The sequence below is a fragment of the Phoenix dactylifera genome, chromosome 11 (assembly GCF_009389715.1).
Source record: "Phoenix dactylifera cultivar Barhee BC4 chromosome 11, palm_55x_up_171113_PBpolish2nd_filt_p, whole genome shotgun sequence".
NCBI lineage: Eukaryota > Viridiplantae > Streptophyta > Magnoliopsida > Arecales > Arecaceae > Phoenix > Phoenix dactylifera.
In genome coordinates, this window is record NC_052402.1 from 13,617,462 (window position 1) to 13,632,655 (window position 15,194).

The 15,194-nt window shown below is 39.5% G+C and overlaps 1 protein-coding gene across 1 annotated transcript; it reads left to right on the forward strand.

Moving 5' to 3' along the window:
* The first annotated feature begins 12,537 nt into the window (after positions 1-12,537).
* On the forward strand, positions 12,538-13,898 carry LOC103715047 (probable carboxylesterase 17). The gene has a single exon (XM_008802554.4). It carries the CDS (start codon positions 12,695-12,697, stop codon positions 13,703-13,705), a length of 1,011 nt encoding a protein of 336 aa, XP_008800776.3. The 5' UTR covers positions 12,538-12,694; the 3' UTR covers positions 13,706-13,898.
* Positions 13,899-15,194: the final 1,296 nt, after the last annotated feature.

A 15,194-nucleotide genomic window follows, 5' to 3' on the forward strand; every position in this document is an offset into this window, starting at 1 on the left:
TGTGAATATTTATCATTTTAAGAAATTCTAAGTATCTTAGTTTAGCTAGACTGAAACTATATGGGATTTTTCTTAGGTCTTGCATATCTTATGGGTCACACATTGCAGGATGTATGACCGTCCGCCACAAGCTCGTTGGTGCTAGTGGGATGAGATGTGATGGTTCAAACTCCTCATAATTGCTTGCTTACTAAAGCACTACAAACCATCGAGATGGTAGCATGGTGGGAACGGGGCTTTGATTTCATCAGAGTGGCCCAGGTTCAAAATACGCGGGCATCGATTAAATGCGGAGACCGGATGTCCTCCGTCTGGTTTGTCCGGTGAAGTCGCTATTTGGTCTGCCGTTACTTAGATGGTGCTGGTATGACATACTCACACGGGGATAGGGCTGCCATGCTGGTGGGGCTTTACCACGGGTGGGGAGGGTATAAGTAAAAAATATTCTACTCGCATCGAACACTCTCCAGTGGGGAGGGGGTTCAGTGGGGGTTGCTACGCAGGTGAGGTTCTTCTCACCCCCCTCTTCCCTTTTTCTAAGCAAAAAAAAATAAAAAAAGCACTACAGGATTAAACTACTCCCAGATTAAAGCTGCAGAAATAACGACGATTATAGTTGGGTTGTTGTTGTTGTTGGAGCTGGAGTTGATCAAGGTAATGCTTGGCATCTTCCTTTGGTCATTCCTACCATTTTGGCTGGATTGGTTAGCAGCTCTAGGATGGCCATTTACCTACACGTCGTCTAAACAAAACTGTGCCCGATTAACCTATAAACAATTCATATAAGTTTAATTAAATAAAAAATTTTAAAAGACAGATTTTTGGTAGTTCTACTGCCTAAGTGATGCCGAATCAAAAAGAAAAAGAAGAATGAAATTCACTAGCAAGCAAGCAGATGCTATGTCTCTAATAAATTGATTGCATATAAGGCATGAGAAGTATGAAAATGTGTAGGTCTCAAAATTAAATATTTACTCTTTAGTTTGACTATGATTCAGATTCAGTCAACAAAGTTTATCGTTGGCCACATGTGTCCAGAAACTAGTTTATTTTTTGATCTAATTAGTCAGAGCTAATTGCTGATATGTTCAAGTGATTTAAAACAAGTTCCTTTTGAGCGTAGTTAGTTAGGGCTGATCAGTGACATACACAAATTATTGATATAGTGTGATTTCTGAAGCTAGTTTTTTTCAAACCTTATTGCTTGGCTAATCGTGACTGTAATTGCTAGTTTTTATGCCAGAGTTTTGAAAGGTGAATTTGTAAATTTTTTATCATCCATATGCTAGCCTAGTTGTGAATTTCTTTCTTGAAAATTTGCCAAATTAGTTTTTATTATAATTTATTATTATATTTGGTACTTATTGGAATATTCTTTTTATTTATATATATGCTTGATTTAACAAGAGGTGTAGAGGTAACTTACTAGATTGTTAGCTTATTCCCTTTTCTTATCTTCTTATTTGATACCAAGGAGTAGATCGGGCATGGTTATGGGCTGAGTAATTTTGAGACAATGATCTCCTTCTAGTTGAAATATTATGTAAAATCGAATGAGAAAATACTTTGCAATTTGGAGACAAGGACTCTTTCTAATTAAATTTAGCTTGATTTATAAAATCAATACGATGGAGTTTTTCATATGCTCTATCTTCTACCATTGCCTACATTGATGCATATTTGTTTGTAAATTGAGAAATTCAGGCAAGCCTTACATGCTTTGTGGGGCCAATTTTATGAGATGTGCGGCTATCTATCATATGCTGGCTCGTGCTGGTGGGTCAATCTGCACCAACCTCTAGCCCAACTTGACCTATTTATGCGCCTTTGGCATGCGAAAATCTTGGCTAAGCTTATCTAGACCAACCAAAAATTACCCATTGAATATGGCTAAACATTGATTTTTCAATAGCATATCTTCATATATATATATATATATATATATATATAGATTACATTTATAGTTGGGCATGCCAACTTCCATCAATTAACAAAAGCCTTCATGTAAGTATGTTGCGGACCATGCGTGCCAATCACTACATCTTTTCTTAGATTTCTGAAGTTCCCAAGTCAGTGCATGCACTTTGGGGCTCCTTTCCACCCATAAAGCGAACAGGATTTGAATAATTTGAAACATAAATCACGGTCCAAGATTGGTGTCTAGCCCACCACGTGCCTCAAAAATGTAAAAAATTATTATATCATTGGCACGTGTTGGGATGAGCCAACTACCCTAGTGGGCCTTGCCATCCTAATCATTTTATGATATCAAAAATGCTTTAGTAAAATGATATCATATTATGACATTTGATGTGCAATATTTGCTTTGATGACCACCAAGGTGGTAGCACACATGGAACGAGGCTTTGTTTCCACCGGCGTGGTTCAAGTTCGAAACGCATGGGCGTCGATTAAATGTGGGGATCGGATGCCCCCCGTCTGAACGCGCTCGATGGGAGAGCTTCTGATCTGCTGGTACTAAGGTGGTGCTGGGGTGACGTATTCACACGTGAGTAACCACGGGTTGGGGAGGGTATGAGTGTATTGTTTACCTGCATCAGACATTTTTCTGGTGGAAGGGGAGCCCAGTGGGGCTGCTATGCGGGTGGGGTTAATTCTTCTCCCCCCCTCCTTTTCCTAAGCAAAAAAAAAAATATCTGCTTTGATGCGAAGGCTTTCATCTTTATTTAGCTGTCACCAAAGTGAGGGAAAGGATATGAAAATGGAGGTGGATTTTCTTTCACTTTCATTTCCATTCTTTAGCTTTCTTAAATTTTCATCAACCATAGACTTAAATGAAAAGATATTGACATATGAACAGGATCAGCATGACAGCTAAAACTAAAGGAAAATGCCGGAAAACTGGGTTTAGAACAATTAAACCAGGTGCTGACCAGTTATCCTAATTATCATTGAAGCATATTGCGAACATTGCTACCATTTGAGACTAAAGCATTACCAAACATCAGTCTATGTTCCAACATGAAACCACTATTCAAGAGAATCAAGTGAAATTTAAGTGAGCACCTAACAAATTCTCCATGATAGATGCTTTATGAACTTGGGCTTAAAATAGCCACACCCATACTAGAAAAACAACATATGTGACACATAACTACAATTTATATATCTGGAACATCGCATGGAGATATTTTTTTGGAGCATATCATGTCTATCACATATAGGTGTCGATAAACATGGCCATTGCAAAGGGTCCAATGTAATATATCTTCCATGAATGTTGGTATTATTGGTCCAAGTGCCTTCCCATGGGAATGACTTGAAAAAATAAAAATGAAAGTTTCTTAAAAGGTAAGAATATAATAAATGATGTGATGAGTTGTATATTCTTTGAAAAATAGAAAAAAAGAGTATTAATTTATATAGCATGCAATATAAATAGATTCTTTTTTTTTGATTTTTGATGATAAGGGAGGCCAAAAAAGACAAGGCCACCAAAATGTTACTGAGAAAAAGGATTGTACATCGAAGGGGACGAAGTAGAATGAAGAGAGAGTAAAAATGATTAAGCAAAAAGCTTCAAAGTTGTGAAGTTAAAACTTAACATTTGAACAACAACAAGAACAGAATATGCTCCAATCATAGTTGACTTCCAAAAAAATATCATGCAGCTAAATAGAACTTTCATCATATTCAACTAAAGCAGATCTACCATGCTGACAGAAAGGAAAACAAGAGCATTCCATGAAAAAATTAGCACAAAAATTGAACTGGTATGAAATTCATCCACTGCAATGTTCAACTTCATTAGTCATCCAGAAGCTTAAGGGGAGTATTCTTTACTTTGGATCAGATTCTTTTCAGCTCCATCTGCATATTAGGATCACATAGCATTGTTATTGAAATGTCTAAGTCCCAATACAGCAATTCAGGCAATATGAACAGAAATATGGAGCAGAGCCAATCTACCAACCTCGATAACTCAACCAATCTACTGGTTCATTAAAATCCTATGGACTTAATCTAGTGATTTTGGCCATTTTGATCCATAAAAATCCATTTCGGATCTTGCATTATCAAATTCAATTTAGCCAAGTTCCGACTCCGAGTTAAAGCAGTGAGTTTGCAAACACGCAACTCCTTTGGTCTCATAAACTTCCTACACAAGTATTGAACAAGAATCATGTTTAAATTAGTGTGAAGTGGTTGAAGAGTTCATAGGAAATTCTAGATTAGTTAGCAGTCTATTTTTTATTGCAAACACAGATGGCTGAACTTTGTTTTCAGTTTCCAAGAGAGAGATAGAGAGGGATAGGGAAGAAATACTCAGGTTTTTAGTAATCCTCATGATCTTAAATCATGTTAAAATTGCTGGGATTGGGAGGTAACAACAAACAAGACAATTAAAGTACAACGAAATGAATAACTCTCCAACTTGGTATAAACTTGTTAGGAAACAAACAAATAGAGCCAATCCACTGAATATATATATTAAGGCATTCACAAATACCTAATAGATCAAATTATCAAAAATACAGAAGCAACAACGAATTTTTATGTGGAAAACCTCCCCAATGTGGAGAGTAAAAACTATGGGACCGTAGTCCACCCGAAAACTTCCACTATCAACCAATAATAGGTATTACAATCTATTCTCTCCAGCTAAAACTAGAAGCATACATCACTATATAATTTTAAGAATAATATTCTTGACAAACATCAATAATAAGAGAAAAAGATTGAGAAGATCTCACATAAATAACAACCATGTTTCTGCAAAATCTGATTGTGCTAGAAGATTGCAAATGGCGATCACACCGTATAGATTGAAGAACCAATGTTATGAGCCTGCTGTCCAAATTTCAGCTCCATCGGACCACAGATCACCTTCCGATCATTGCTTGATCAAGACTATATGCTGAATATCAATTCTGCATCTTCTCTGCTGCCTCCCTCTATTTTTAACTCATGGAAGACGGCTCACATACCTTGCCTTCTCAACATAAAACGTTGCCCTAATAAACCTTTCATTTTGGGCCAAAAATAGTCTAACCAAAATGGGCTAAAAATAATTAACTTAGCCCACATTTGTTGGCCTGAGTCTCCTCCAACATAAGAGGGATAACCCAACAAATCTTCCCTTCTTGACTATGTGGAGGGATTCACCATCCCGGCGATCCATCGATATGCCTCAAGCTTTTTTCTTGGTAGAGACTTCGTCAACATATCAGAACTATTATCATCTGTATGAATTTTCTCAACTTCCAACAACTTAGAACTCAGAACATCTCGAATTCAATGTGAGGATGATAGTGTGTTATTTCGATGATTAACACAACAATTGAGGGAATATCAAATTAATAATATAGCTTAACTTAATACACCACTAATGAATACCACACTCTTGATATATTAAAAGAATGAGATCAAGACGACTCTCAATGATTAACAACGAGATAAAAATGTTAGAGAGCTTTTAAATCTAATTCAGCAAAGTTTCAAGTGAAATATATACTTAAGGGCAAAATAGTAATTTTTATTATTAAGGGTATGAAGTTCTACCGTGGCATATACTCAAAATTACTTGAAATATGTTTCATTAATTATATGAATCAATCTAACCTTAAGATGCAGGAAATTGTGAGTTGAGTCGACCCCAGAAGAAGTGGAGTCGACTCTGGCACATTTTGGAACCATCTTTCACATCCTTGAAAAAATGGCTCAGATGAATAGTAAGTGGAGCCGACCCCAAGTTTTCTTGAGTCAACCCCAAGAGAGGAGCCGACCCCAAGTTTCCATGAGCCGACCCCAACTCAAAGCATCCAAGAAAACAACCCTCTGGATTTTACTGAGAAGGTCGACCTCAAGTTTCCTTGAGCTGACCCCAGGAAGACTTGAGCCGACCCCAGTGGAGCCGACCCCAAAAAATCATGAGCCGACCCCAGGATAAGTGTTCCAAAATCATATCTCTGGAATCCCTGAGAAGGTCGACCCCAATGGAACTTGAGTCGACCCCACTGTAGCACGGATCGACCCCAAGAAAGTATGCGTCGACTCCAGTAAAAATGCCGAAAAAACAAGATTTCTGTGGTTTCTGAGAAGGCCGATCCCACTGTAGCAGGGTCGACCCTAGAGAAGCTTGAGTCGACCCCTAGAAGGTTGAGTCGACCCCAAGGCTGATAAACAGTAACTTGAGTCGACCCCAGGAAAGGTTGGGTCGACCCCAGCACGGGCAGGAGCATAACGGCTAGTTCTGCAGAAGTACTTTTTGAGCTTCCAACGGTAAGTATTTCAAATCTAACGAATGGGGAGTGACTAATAGAGGTTTGGAGGTATTTAAGAGACACTATTCATCAGAGGAAAAGATCCTTTTTGCAAGAAATCCATAGGGCATTCAAGCTAAAGCAAGCCCTAGCATTCTTCATCAAGTTGCTTCATTCAAATCCCAAAAGAAGGTGGTTGAGCAATTTGAAAGTGCATTCAACAGCTCCACCAACCCATTGTGAAGTGAAGTAATCTGAGCAAAGAAGAGAAGAGTATCCCAAAGCGATAACTATCTCTCATCTCTTCTTTGAGTTCATATTTGTTATATTTGCTCATTTAGGAGCTTCAAACTTCTTTCCTTTTTAAATCTCTTGTAAGGTTGGTTGGTGAGCCCATAAAATCAATAGTGCAGGTTGTTGGTGAGCCCGTAAAACCAATATAGGTTTTTGGTGATCCCGAAAAACCAAAGTGTACAGATTTTTGGATTGTGAGCCCGAAAAATAATCCAACTGTAATCCGCGGGATTATAGTGAATTCCCAAAGGGACGCTTGGGGAGTGGATGTAGGTGCTTAGGAGAGTACCGAACCACTATATTTCTTGTGTGTTTGCTTTGAGTGTCTTACTAACTTCACTACACACACTTAATTAGTATTAACTAAATTACTCATTCATCTATCAAATTGATTAAGGGATTAAAAATTTAGAAAATCCAATTCACCCCCCCTCTTGGTTTGCCACCTTGGGCAACACAATGGTATCTCACATCAATATGCTTCAATCTTGAATGAAAGGTAGAGTTTTTAGCAAGGTGGATAGCGCTCTGGTTATCACAATATAATACATGGTGCTCTTGCTTGAAACCAAGCTTCTCAATATATTTTCTCAACTATAGCAACTCTTTACATGATTCTATTGCTGCAATGAACTCTTCTTTAGTGGTAGAAATTGCAATATACTTTTGTAACTTTGACTGCCATGCCACAACTCCTCCTGCAAAGATAATTAGATAACCTGAAGTAGATCTGCGAGTATCAACATCTCCAGCCATATCTGCATCCGTATAACCAACTAGCATGGGTTTCTCATATCCAAAGAAAAGTTCAAACCGGATGTACTACTTCACCGCATTCCAATTCTCTCTTCCTGAATTTGAAAGAAAGCGACTAACTGTGCCAACTGCATGAGCCATATCTGGTCTTATATACACCATTGCATACATCAAACTTCTTATTTAATTGAAACTTTCTGCATGTCTTTTTTCTCTTCATCTGTAGAAGGACTCTGTTTAGTGCTCAATTTAAAGTGAGTAGCAAGAGGAGTACTAACCACTTTAGCTTTGTCCATATTGAACTTTTGAAGCACTTTCTCAATGTACTTTTCTTGTGATATAAACAACTTCTTGGCATTTCTGTATCGATTAATCCTTATGCCAAGGATCTGTTTTGCTGACCTTAAGTCTTTCATAACAAAAGACTTATTTAATTGCTTCTTCAACCTATCAATCCGAGAAGCATTCTTGCCAACAATCAACATGTCATCAACATAAAGTAACAAAATAATAAAATCATCATCATCAAATTTCTGCACAAAAACATAATGGTCAGAAGTTATCTTCTTGTAACCTTGCTCCCCCATAACTGACTCAAATTTTTTGTACCATTGTTTCGATGCTTGCTTTAAATCATAAAGACTTTTCTTTAATTTGCATACATAATCCTCTTTTTTCTTTACCTCGAAATCCTCTGACTGCTCCATATAAATTTCTTCCTCTAAGTTACTATGAAGGAAAGCAATCTTGACATCCATCTGCTCAATCTCTAGATCAAAACTAGTTGCTAAACCGAGAACAACTCGAATAGATGACATTTTCTCAATTGGAGCAAATATTTCATTAAAATCAATACCCTTTCTTTGGCTGAATCCCTTGACAACCAATCTAGCTTTATACCGTGGATATGATGAGTGTTCTTCTTGCTTCACTCTATACAGTATACACCCACCTATTCTTCAAAGCTATTTTGACTTTAGGAAACTTTGCTAACTCAAAGGTGTGATTCTCATATAATGACTTCATTTTATCCTTCATGGCCTCAATCTATTCTTTCTTGTGTTCGTCTTCCATTGCTTTTTCATAATATTTAGGTTCTCTCCCATCAGTAAGTAGCACATATTTATTAGTTGAATACCATGTGGAAGGTTGTCTGTTTCTATTAGACCTCCTAAGTTGAGCTAGAATATCTGGCTCTTGTAACTGATTATCAGCATCATTATTTACTTCAGCCTGTGTGGGAACATTTTCATTCACATCAACTGCATCTGACTAGTCATTCTGAAACTCATCAGCATTTCTGGCGCTGGTGTTAGTGCTATAAGAATCGGATCCAAGTCTATCATGTCATCACTGTACTGTGGCTCTGTCTTATCTGCTTTCTTAATGTCCTGTATAATTTGATCTTCCATGAACATGATATCACGACTTCTGATAAGCTTTTTGTTGACTGGATCATAAAACTTGTACCCAAAATTATCCTGACCATACCCCAAAAATATGCACTGCCTAGTTTTAGCATCAAGTTTGGACCTTTCAATTTTGGGAATGTGCACAAATGCCTTGTATCCAAAGACATGAAGATGATCATAAGAAACATCTTTACCTGTCCAGACTCTGTTTGGCACATCAAACTGTAAGAGAACACAAGGTGTGAGATTCAACACATGTGCAACTGTGCTCAAAGCCTCACCCCAAAAGGATCTTGGTAACCCTGCTTGTGAAAGTAAACATCTGACTCTCTCCACCAATGTTCTATTCATTCTTTCTGCCAAACCATTCAACTGAGGTGTCTTCGGAGGTATTTTTTGATGCCGAATACTCCGTTCTCTACAATAATTATCAAATGGATCTGAGTATTCTCCTCCATTATCTGTTCGGATACATTTGAACTTTCGTCCTATTTCTCTCTTAACTGAGGTCTGAAACTGTTTGAAAACATCCAATACATGATCCTTTGTCTTCAAGGTGTAAACCCATATCTTTCTTAAATGACCATCAATGAATGTCACAAAATAACAAGCACCACCAAGTGTTATTGTCTTCATAGGACCACAAACATCTGAATACACCAGATCAAGTGCATTTGGTTTTCTGAAGGAGGGGATGCTTTGAAGGAAACTTTGTTCTGCTTACCTGCTAAACAGTGAGCACAATTTCTTATATGAGTACTCTTCACTCTAGGTAGTAGTCCTTTCTTGGCCAACATCGATAAGCCTTTCTCACTCATGTGATATAGTCTCTTGTGCCATAACTTAACTGTATCTTCATTCTCCACCGTATTGATACTGGTTCTGAAGAGCCCTGTCTGTAACAAGTATAAAGTTGAGTGCTTTTTACCTATAGCCACAGCCAAAGCTCCTTTAGTGAGCTTCCATCTACCATCAGAGAAAGTGTTGCAGAATCCTTCATCATCAAGTCTACCAGTAGAAAGTAGGTTGTAACGAATGTTGGAAATATGTTTCAAATTTTTAAGAACCAACTTGGTGCCATTGTTAGTTTCTAAACAAACATCGCCTACACCGACAACTTTGTCTATGCCACTATCTTCCATTTTTATAACCCCAAAATCACAAGCTATATAGGTTGAAAACAAATTCCTCCGCGATGTGGCATGAATAGAAGCACCACTATCAACTACCCAGCTCATCTCATGGCATGCAAGATTAACAACATCAACATCACAAGCAATAAGAAAGTTTTCGATAATGAAAATATGATCTTTATCATTATCATTTTTCTTCTTATCTGTATCTTTGTTTTGCTTGTTTTCTCTCTTCAACTTTCGACAGTACTTCTTGATATGTCCCTTTCCGTCACAATAATAATACTCAACATTAACAAATTTACTGGACTTGCTTTTGGTCTTACCTCTATACTTCAAATCTCTACTTAATTTTACTCCTCCCCCTCATCTCGGTAACTAAGATATCTGACTGTGAAGAGGAACCCTGTGATTTTCGTCTCATCTCTTCGTTCAGAACCCTACTCTTAGCTAAATCCATTGAGATAACCCCATTCGGAGCTGAGTTAGATAATGTTGTTCTCATTGTCTCCCACGAGTTTGGCAGTGCCTAGAAGTCATATTCGTTGTACCTCATCATCAAAATTGATACCCATTGTGGCCAACTGATTAATGATCCCCTGGAATGTATTCAAATGATATGTCATAGGAGTTCCATCCTGATACCTTAAGAACATCATTTGCTTTATAAGGATCAATTTATTATTTTCAGTTTTCCGAGCATACAACTATTCAAGTTTAGTCCATAAACTACGTGCATGTGTCTCCTCACTAATATGATTTAAAACATTGTCATCTACCCATTGCCTGATACATCCACACACTTGTCGATGAAGCAATTTTCACTCCTCTTCAGTTTTATCATCGGGTTTCACAGTAGAAAATACCGGTTGATAATAACTTTTCACATAGAGAAGATTTTCTATCTTTTCTTACCATGTATGATAATTAGTATCATTCAAATTAATTATTCTAGCAGTATTTGTCTCCATTGTTCATACAAGACAAAACAATTCAACAACCCACTCTGATACTACTTATTGGGATTGAGAGGTAACAAACAAAATAATTAAAGTACAATAGAATCAACAACTCTCCTACTTTGTGTAAACTTGTTAGGAAATAAACCACTAGAGCCAATCCACTGAATATATATATCAAGGCATTTGCAAATACCTAACAGATCAAATTATCAAAAATACAGAAGCAACACCGAATTTTTATATGGAAAACCTTCCCAATGTGGAGAGTAAAAACTACGGGACCGTAGTCCACTCAAAAACTTTCACTATCAACCAATAATGGGTATTACAATCTGTTCTCTCTAGCTAAAACTAGAAGCATATATTACCACATAATTTTAAGAATAATATTCTTGACAAACATCAATAATAAGATAGAAAGATTGAGAAGATCTCACATGAACAGCATCCATGTTTCTGTAAAATCTGATTGTGCTATAACATTGCAAATGGCGATCATACCGTACAGATTAAAGAACCAGTGTTGTGAGCCTACTGTCCAAATTTTAGCTTGATCGGACCACGGATCACCTTCCGATTGTTGTTTGATCAAGATTGCGCGTTGAATTCAATTCTGCATCTTCTTAATTGCCTCCCTCTATTTTTAACTTAGCCCAACAAAAAAATCATGCCGACATAGCACAATGACACGCCAAATGGACATAGAGTGCCAAATGGTGAAGGCTGGGTGTAGGAAACGAGCAAACTTGCAAACCAACACACACACACACACACACACACACACACACACACACACACACACACACACACAAAGCAACAAAAAAAGAAATATATTTCCCATCCAATAACGTACGTCCTATCTTACCTGCAAGATAATGGTTGTCAAGGTCAATGGCCATGCTTAGATGGTAGGAATCTGTACCTCTAACATTAATAATGGCTTTGCTTTTGGACAAAGTATGAGAAGTCTCCATCCTACTTGAACCCTCTCTAATCAAATGAAAACTTAGTTCGACCACCCTCCCTTAAGTTGATTAAGTTCAATGTATTTCCGGGAAGTCTCTTCCCCATTTAACCACTCCCCCAAAAAACTTCCATGTCTATCATTCCCTGGCTGAAGCTAACTAAGCTCATTAGCTTAGCTGACAAAAGAAATGAGACGCAAGCATGCAGTCTGCGCGCACTGTTTGGTCAAAGCCGTGCATTTCAATAATAGCCATGTGGTCGGCGCGTTCACATTGACGAAAGCCCCATCGCACCCACTCCCACTTGTGCGTGTCCTGCGTTTTTGCATCGTTTAGGTGACTTAGAACATCCATTCCTCGAGGGATGTTAAATTAATTAAAGTGCCATTGATGCAATTCAATGCATGTTCCATGCACCCCAACTCCGCATGATTGCATGGGTCAGAATTGATTTGGATTATTAGCCTAGCGAAGACGCTATGGCTTAACCAGAAGAAAGGAGTATGTGAGGAACCGTATAGGCATCTGTTTATTCTTACATTGGCTATATATTGGGTAGATCTTAAGTATTTATATAAGGCTAAGAAACTTAAATAATACTTTTTAGCTAGTTTTTTTTTATGAGATTTTGGGTTGTGACATATTAAAAATCTAGATCCAAACCAATAAGTAATCTTGCTGGATCGGCAATAGATTCAAACAAGTTAAATGAGTTAAACGATTGAGCATTGCTAACCCAATTCCAATACCAGTTATCAAAAGAATGAAAGGGAATAGCCTATCTCCATCCCCTTAGAGAATTCCCCATTTATGCCTCAGTATCACCGTATCACCATACTTATGCTTCTCTATATATAACAGAGCCTACGAGTTTCCCTGCAGTGACTTCCAAAGAGAGAGAAACTCGATCCTCTCCCTTGGCATTCATTTCTTCGTACGAGGAGGAGGATGGGTGCCTCCGACAGGAACCATTCACACCAAGGACCCGCCGTCGTCGAAGAGATCCAAGGCCTCCTTAAGGTCTACGAAGACGGCCATGTCGAGCGCCTCCCGGCGATGCCCGATGTCCCATGTACATGGACGCCTGAGCCGGACGTCGCAAGCCGTGACATCTCCTTCAACCACCCGACCGGCCTCTGGGCTCGTTTCTATGTGCCCGACCGCCGCGGCCAGTTGCCACTGCTCGTATACTTCCATGGCGGTGGGTTCTGCGTTGGCTCCGCCGCATGGCGATGCTACCATGAGTTTCTGGCAAGGCTTTCTTCTCAGGCCAGCTGCCTCATCATGTCGGTAAGCTACCGGCTTGCCCCCGAGAACCGCCTCCCTGCAGCCTACGAGGACGGCCTCGCTGCTATCAAATGGGTGAGGCAGCACGCAACCTACTGCATCGACGAGCTCAGTTGGTGGCAAACCAAATGCAGCTTCTCTCAGATGTTCCTCGGCGGCGACAGCGCCGGCGGAGCCATTGCGCACGATGCCGCGGCGCGATTGGGGTTGGCCGGCGCGCCTGCATGGCTCAAGGGGGTGATTCTGATCCAGCCATTCTTCGGTGGAGAGGCACGGACCTCGTCGGAGAAGAACTCGACGACACAGCCGGTGAGGTCGACGTCGCTCAGCTTGGCTGCATCAGATTGCTACTGGAGGCTGGCGCTGCCCTTGGGATCCAACAGGGACCACCCATGGTGCAATCCTCTGGCCACGCCATCCTTCCCAAAGCTGGAGGATCCGAGGCTTCCTCCGATGCTGGTGTGCATTTCGGAGATGGATATACTGAGGGATAGGAACCTGGAGTTTTGCAAGGCCATGAAGAGGACAGGCAGGAGTGTGGAATATGATGTCTATGGTGGAGTAGGACATGCCTTCCAAGTTCTTAGCAAGTCTCCAATGTCACAGCTCCGGACCCAGGAGCTGATAACCAGCATCAAGGCCTTTATATACAGTCGACTAAACCAACTTTAGTTAGTGGCTTCCCATGTTTGAAGGTATCACAGCCAAATATTATGGGTTGGAAAAACTTGCTTGTGTAGTATAATGCTAATTAATACTCTAAGCAGCGGTTTTCCTCTTGCCTATTATCTTGTATAACCTATGCTCTCTAGCATGGCCATGGACACTTTTTAAAAGGAACGAGACATGAAAATTAGTTTTTTAATTGCCAATAAATGACAAGATATATTAATCATGTTATATATGAAGACAAGCATATATTATATGATTGAGTTAGTTCGAGTTTCCAGTATATTTTGGCCTACATTCAAAACATAGCAGGCAAGACTTTGGATCCAATTTCAGATCCAAATCCGACATGATAGTTTATTAGGCTTATTTTTTCAATTCCAAACCCTATGTTTAAGATCCATTTCTGGTTCGATTATCAGGTTCTCAACCTTACTGATACACCTAGTTACACAGATACATCATGAACTCTGGAGAAAAGATCTGTCACAAGCATCAGATTGCTATAGTTCAGGTCTAGGAACCCATTTGATCTGTGGCTTCATAACATGGTCGTCCAAATATCAGTTTATGCCACTATTAACTCCTCATTTCTGCACTTCATTCAACAAATAACATGTCTCATCCTTGTAAGAGTTACTTTTAAGAGTTACAATTAGATTCTAAGGGTAGTTATTTGGACACATAAGAGGAGTTATTCAAGGAGAAAAGCCTTTATGATGTATATTTTTTGTTTTTCTTTCTTCCTCTAGAGCAAAAGTTAGGCCTACTTAAAAATCTACGTTGGTTTTCTCTCGCATCAACGTCCCCTTCAAACCACCATCCATCAATAGTTGTTTTATGCAAATGTTTTTTAGTGCATTTGTTGGGAGGTCAAATGATTAGTTGAAAATTTAGGATTCTATTTACCTTAAGATGTGATATTACCTCTTTACTTGAGATAATGGCAAAATATATTGTTGCTGGAAATTGGACCCGGGGGCCGCCGCGAAACCAGAGGGGAGGAGCTCCGCTGCCGGGACAGTGGGTGACGGCGCGCCGGCCGGTGGCGTCCTCCTTGGAGAGAGAGAGTCCTGCAAAAAAGCCGGTGGCCAGGCTTTCCGGCGCCGGCCCTCCGATGCTTAAGTCAGAGGGGGCTAATATGTGGGAGGAGTCAAGGAGAGGGATGTTTTTCCTCTTTTGTGTCTGTGCTGTTTATTTGTGTCCGTGTTGGCCCCCTCCTCCTTCCCCTCAGGTTCCCTTTTATAGAAGGGTGTTATGTTACCTGGGAGGTGACAGGGGTTTTGTCCTCTTCCGTTATAATTGAGCACGATTTGGCTCATTAATGGCGTAGTAGAGAATAAGGCCGAATCAGACCGGAGTCAGGGAGTTGTCGCGGTTGATCGGACCCGTTGGAGTGGTTGAACCGTCGGCCGTGGTGGGCCTGGGATTCGTAGATGGTAAGTGCATTAATTACCGAGTGAACCGGCGGTCAGGGAGAGCCATACGCTTT

Bases quoted from the DNA above. Each gene is read 5' to 3' on its own strand.
- LOC103715047 (XM_008802554.4), top strand. From the start codon at position 12,695: ATGGGTGCCTCCGACAGGAACCATTCACACCAAGGACCCGCCGTCGTC.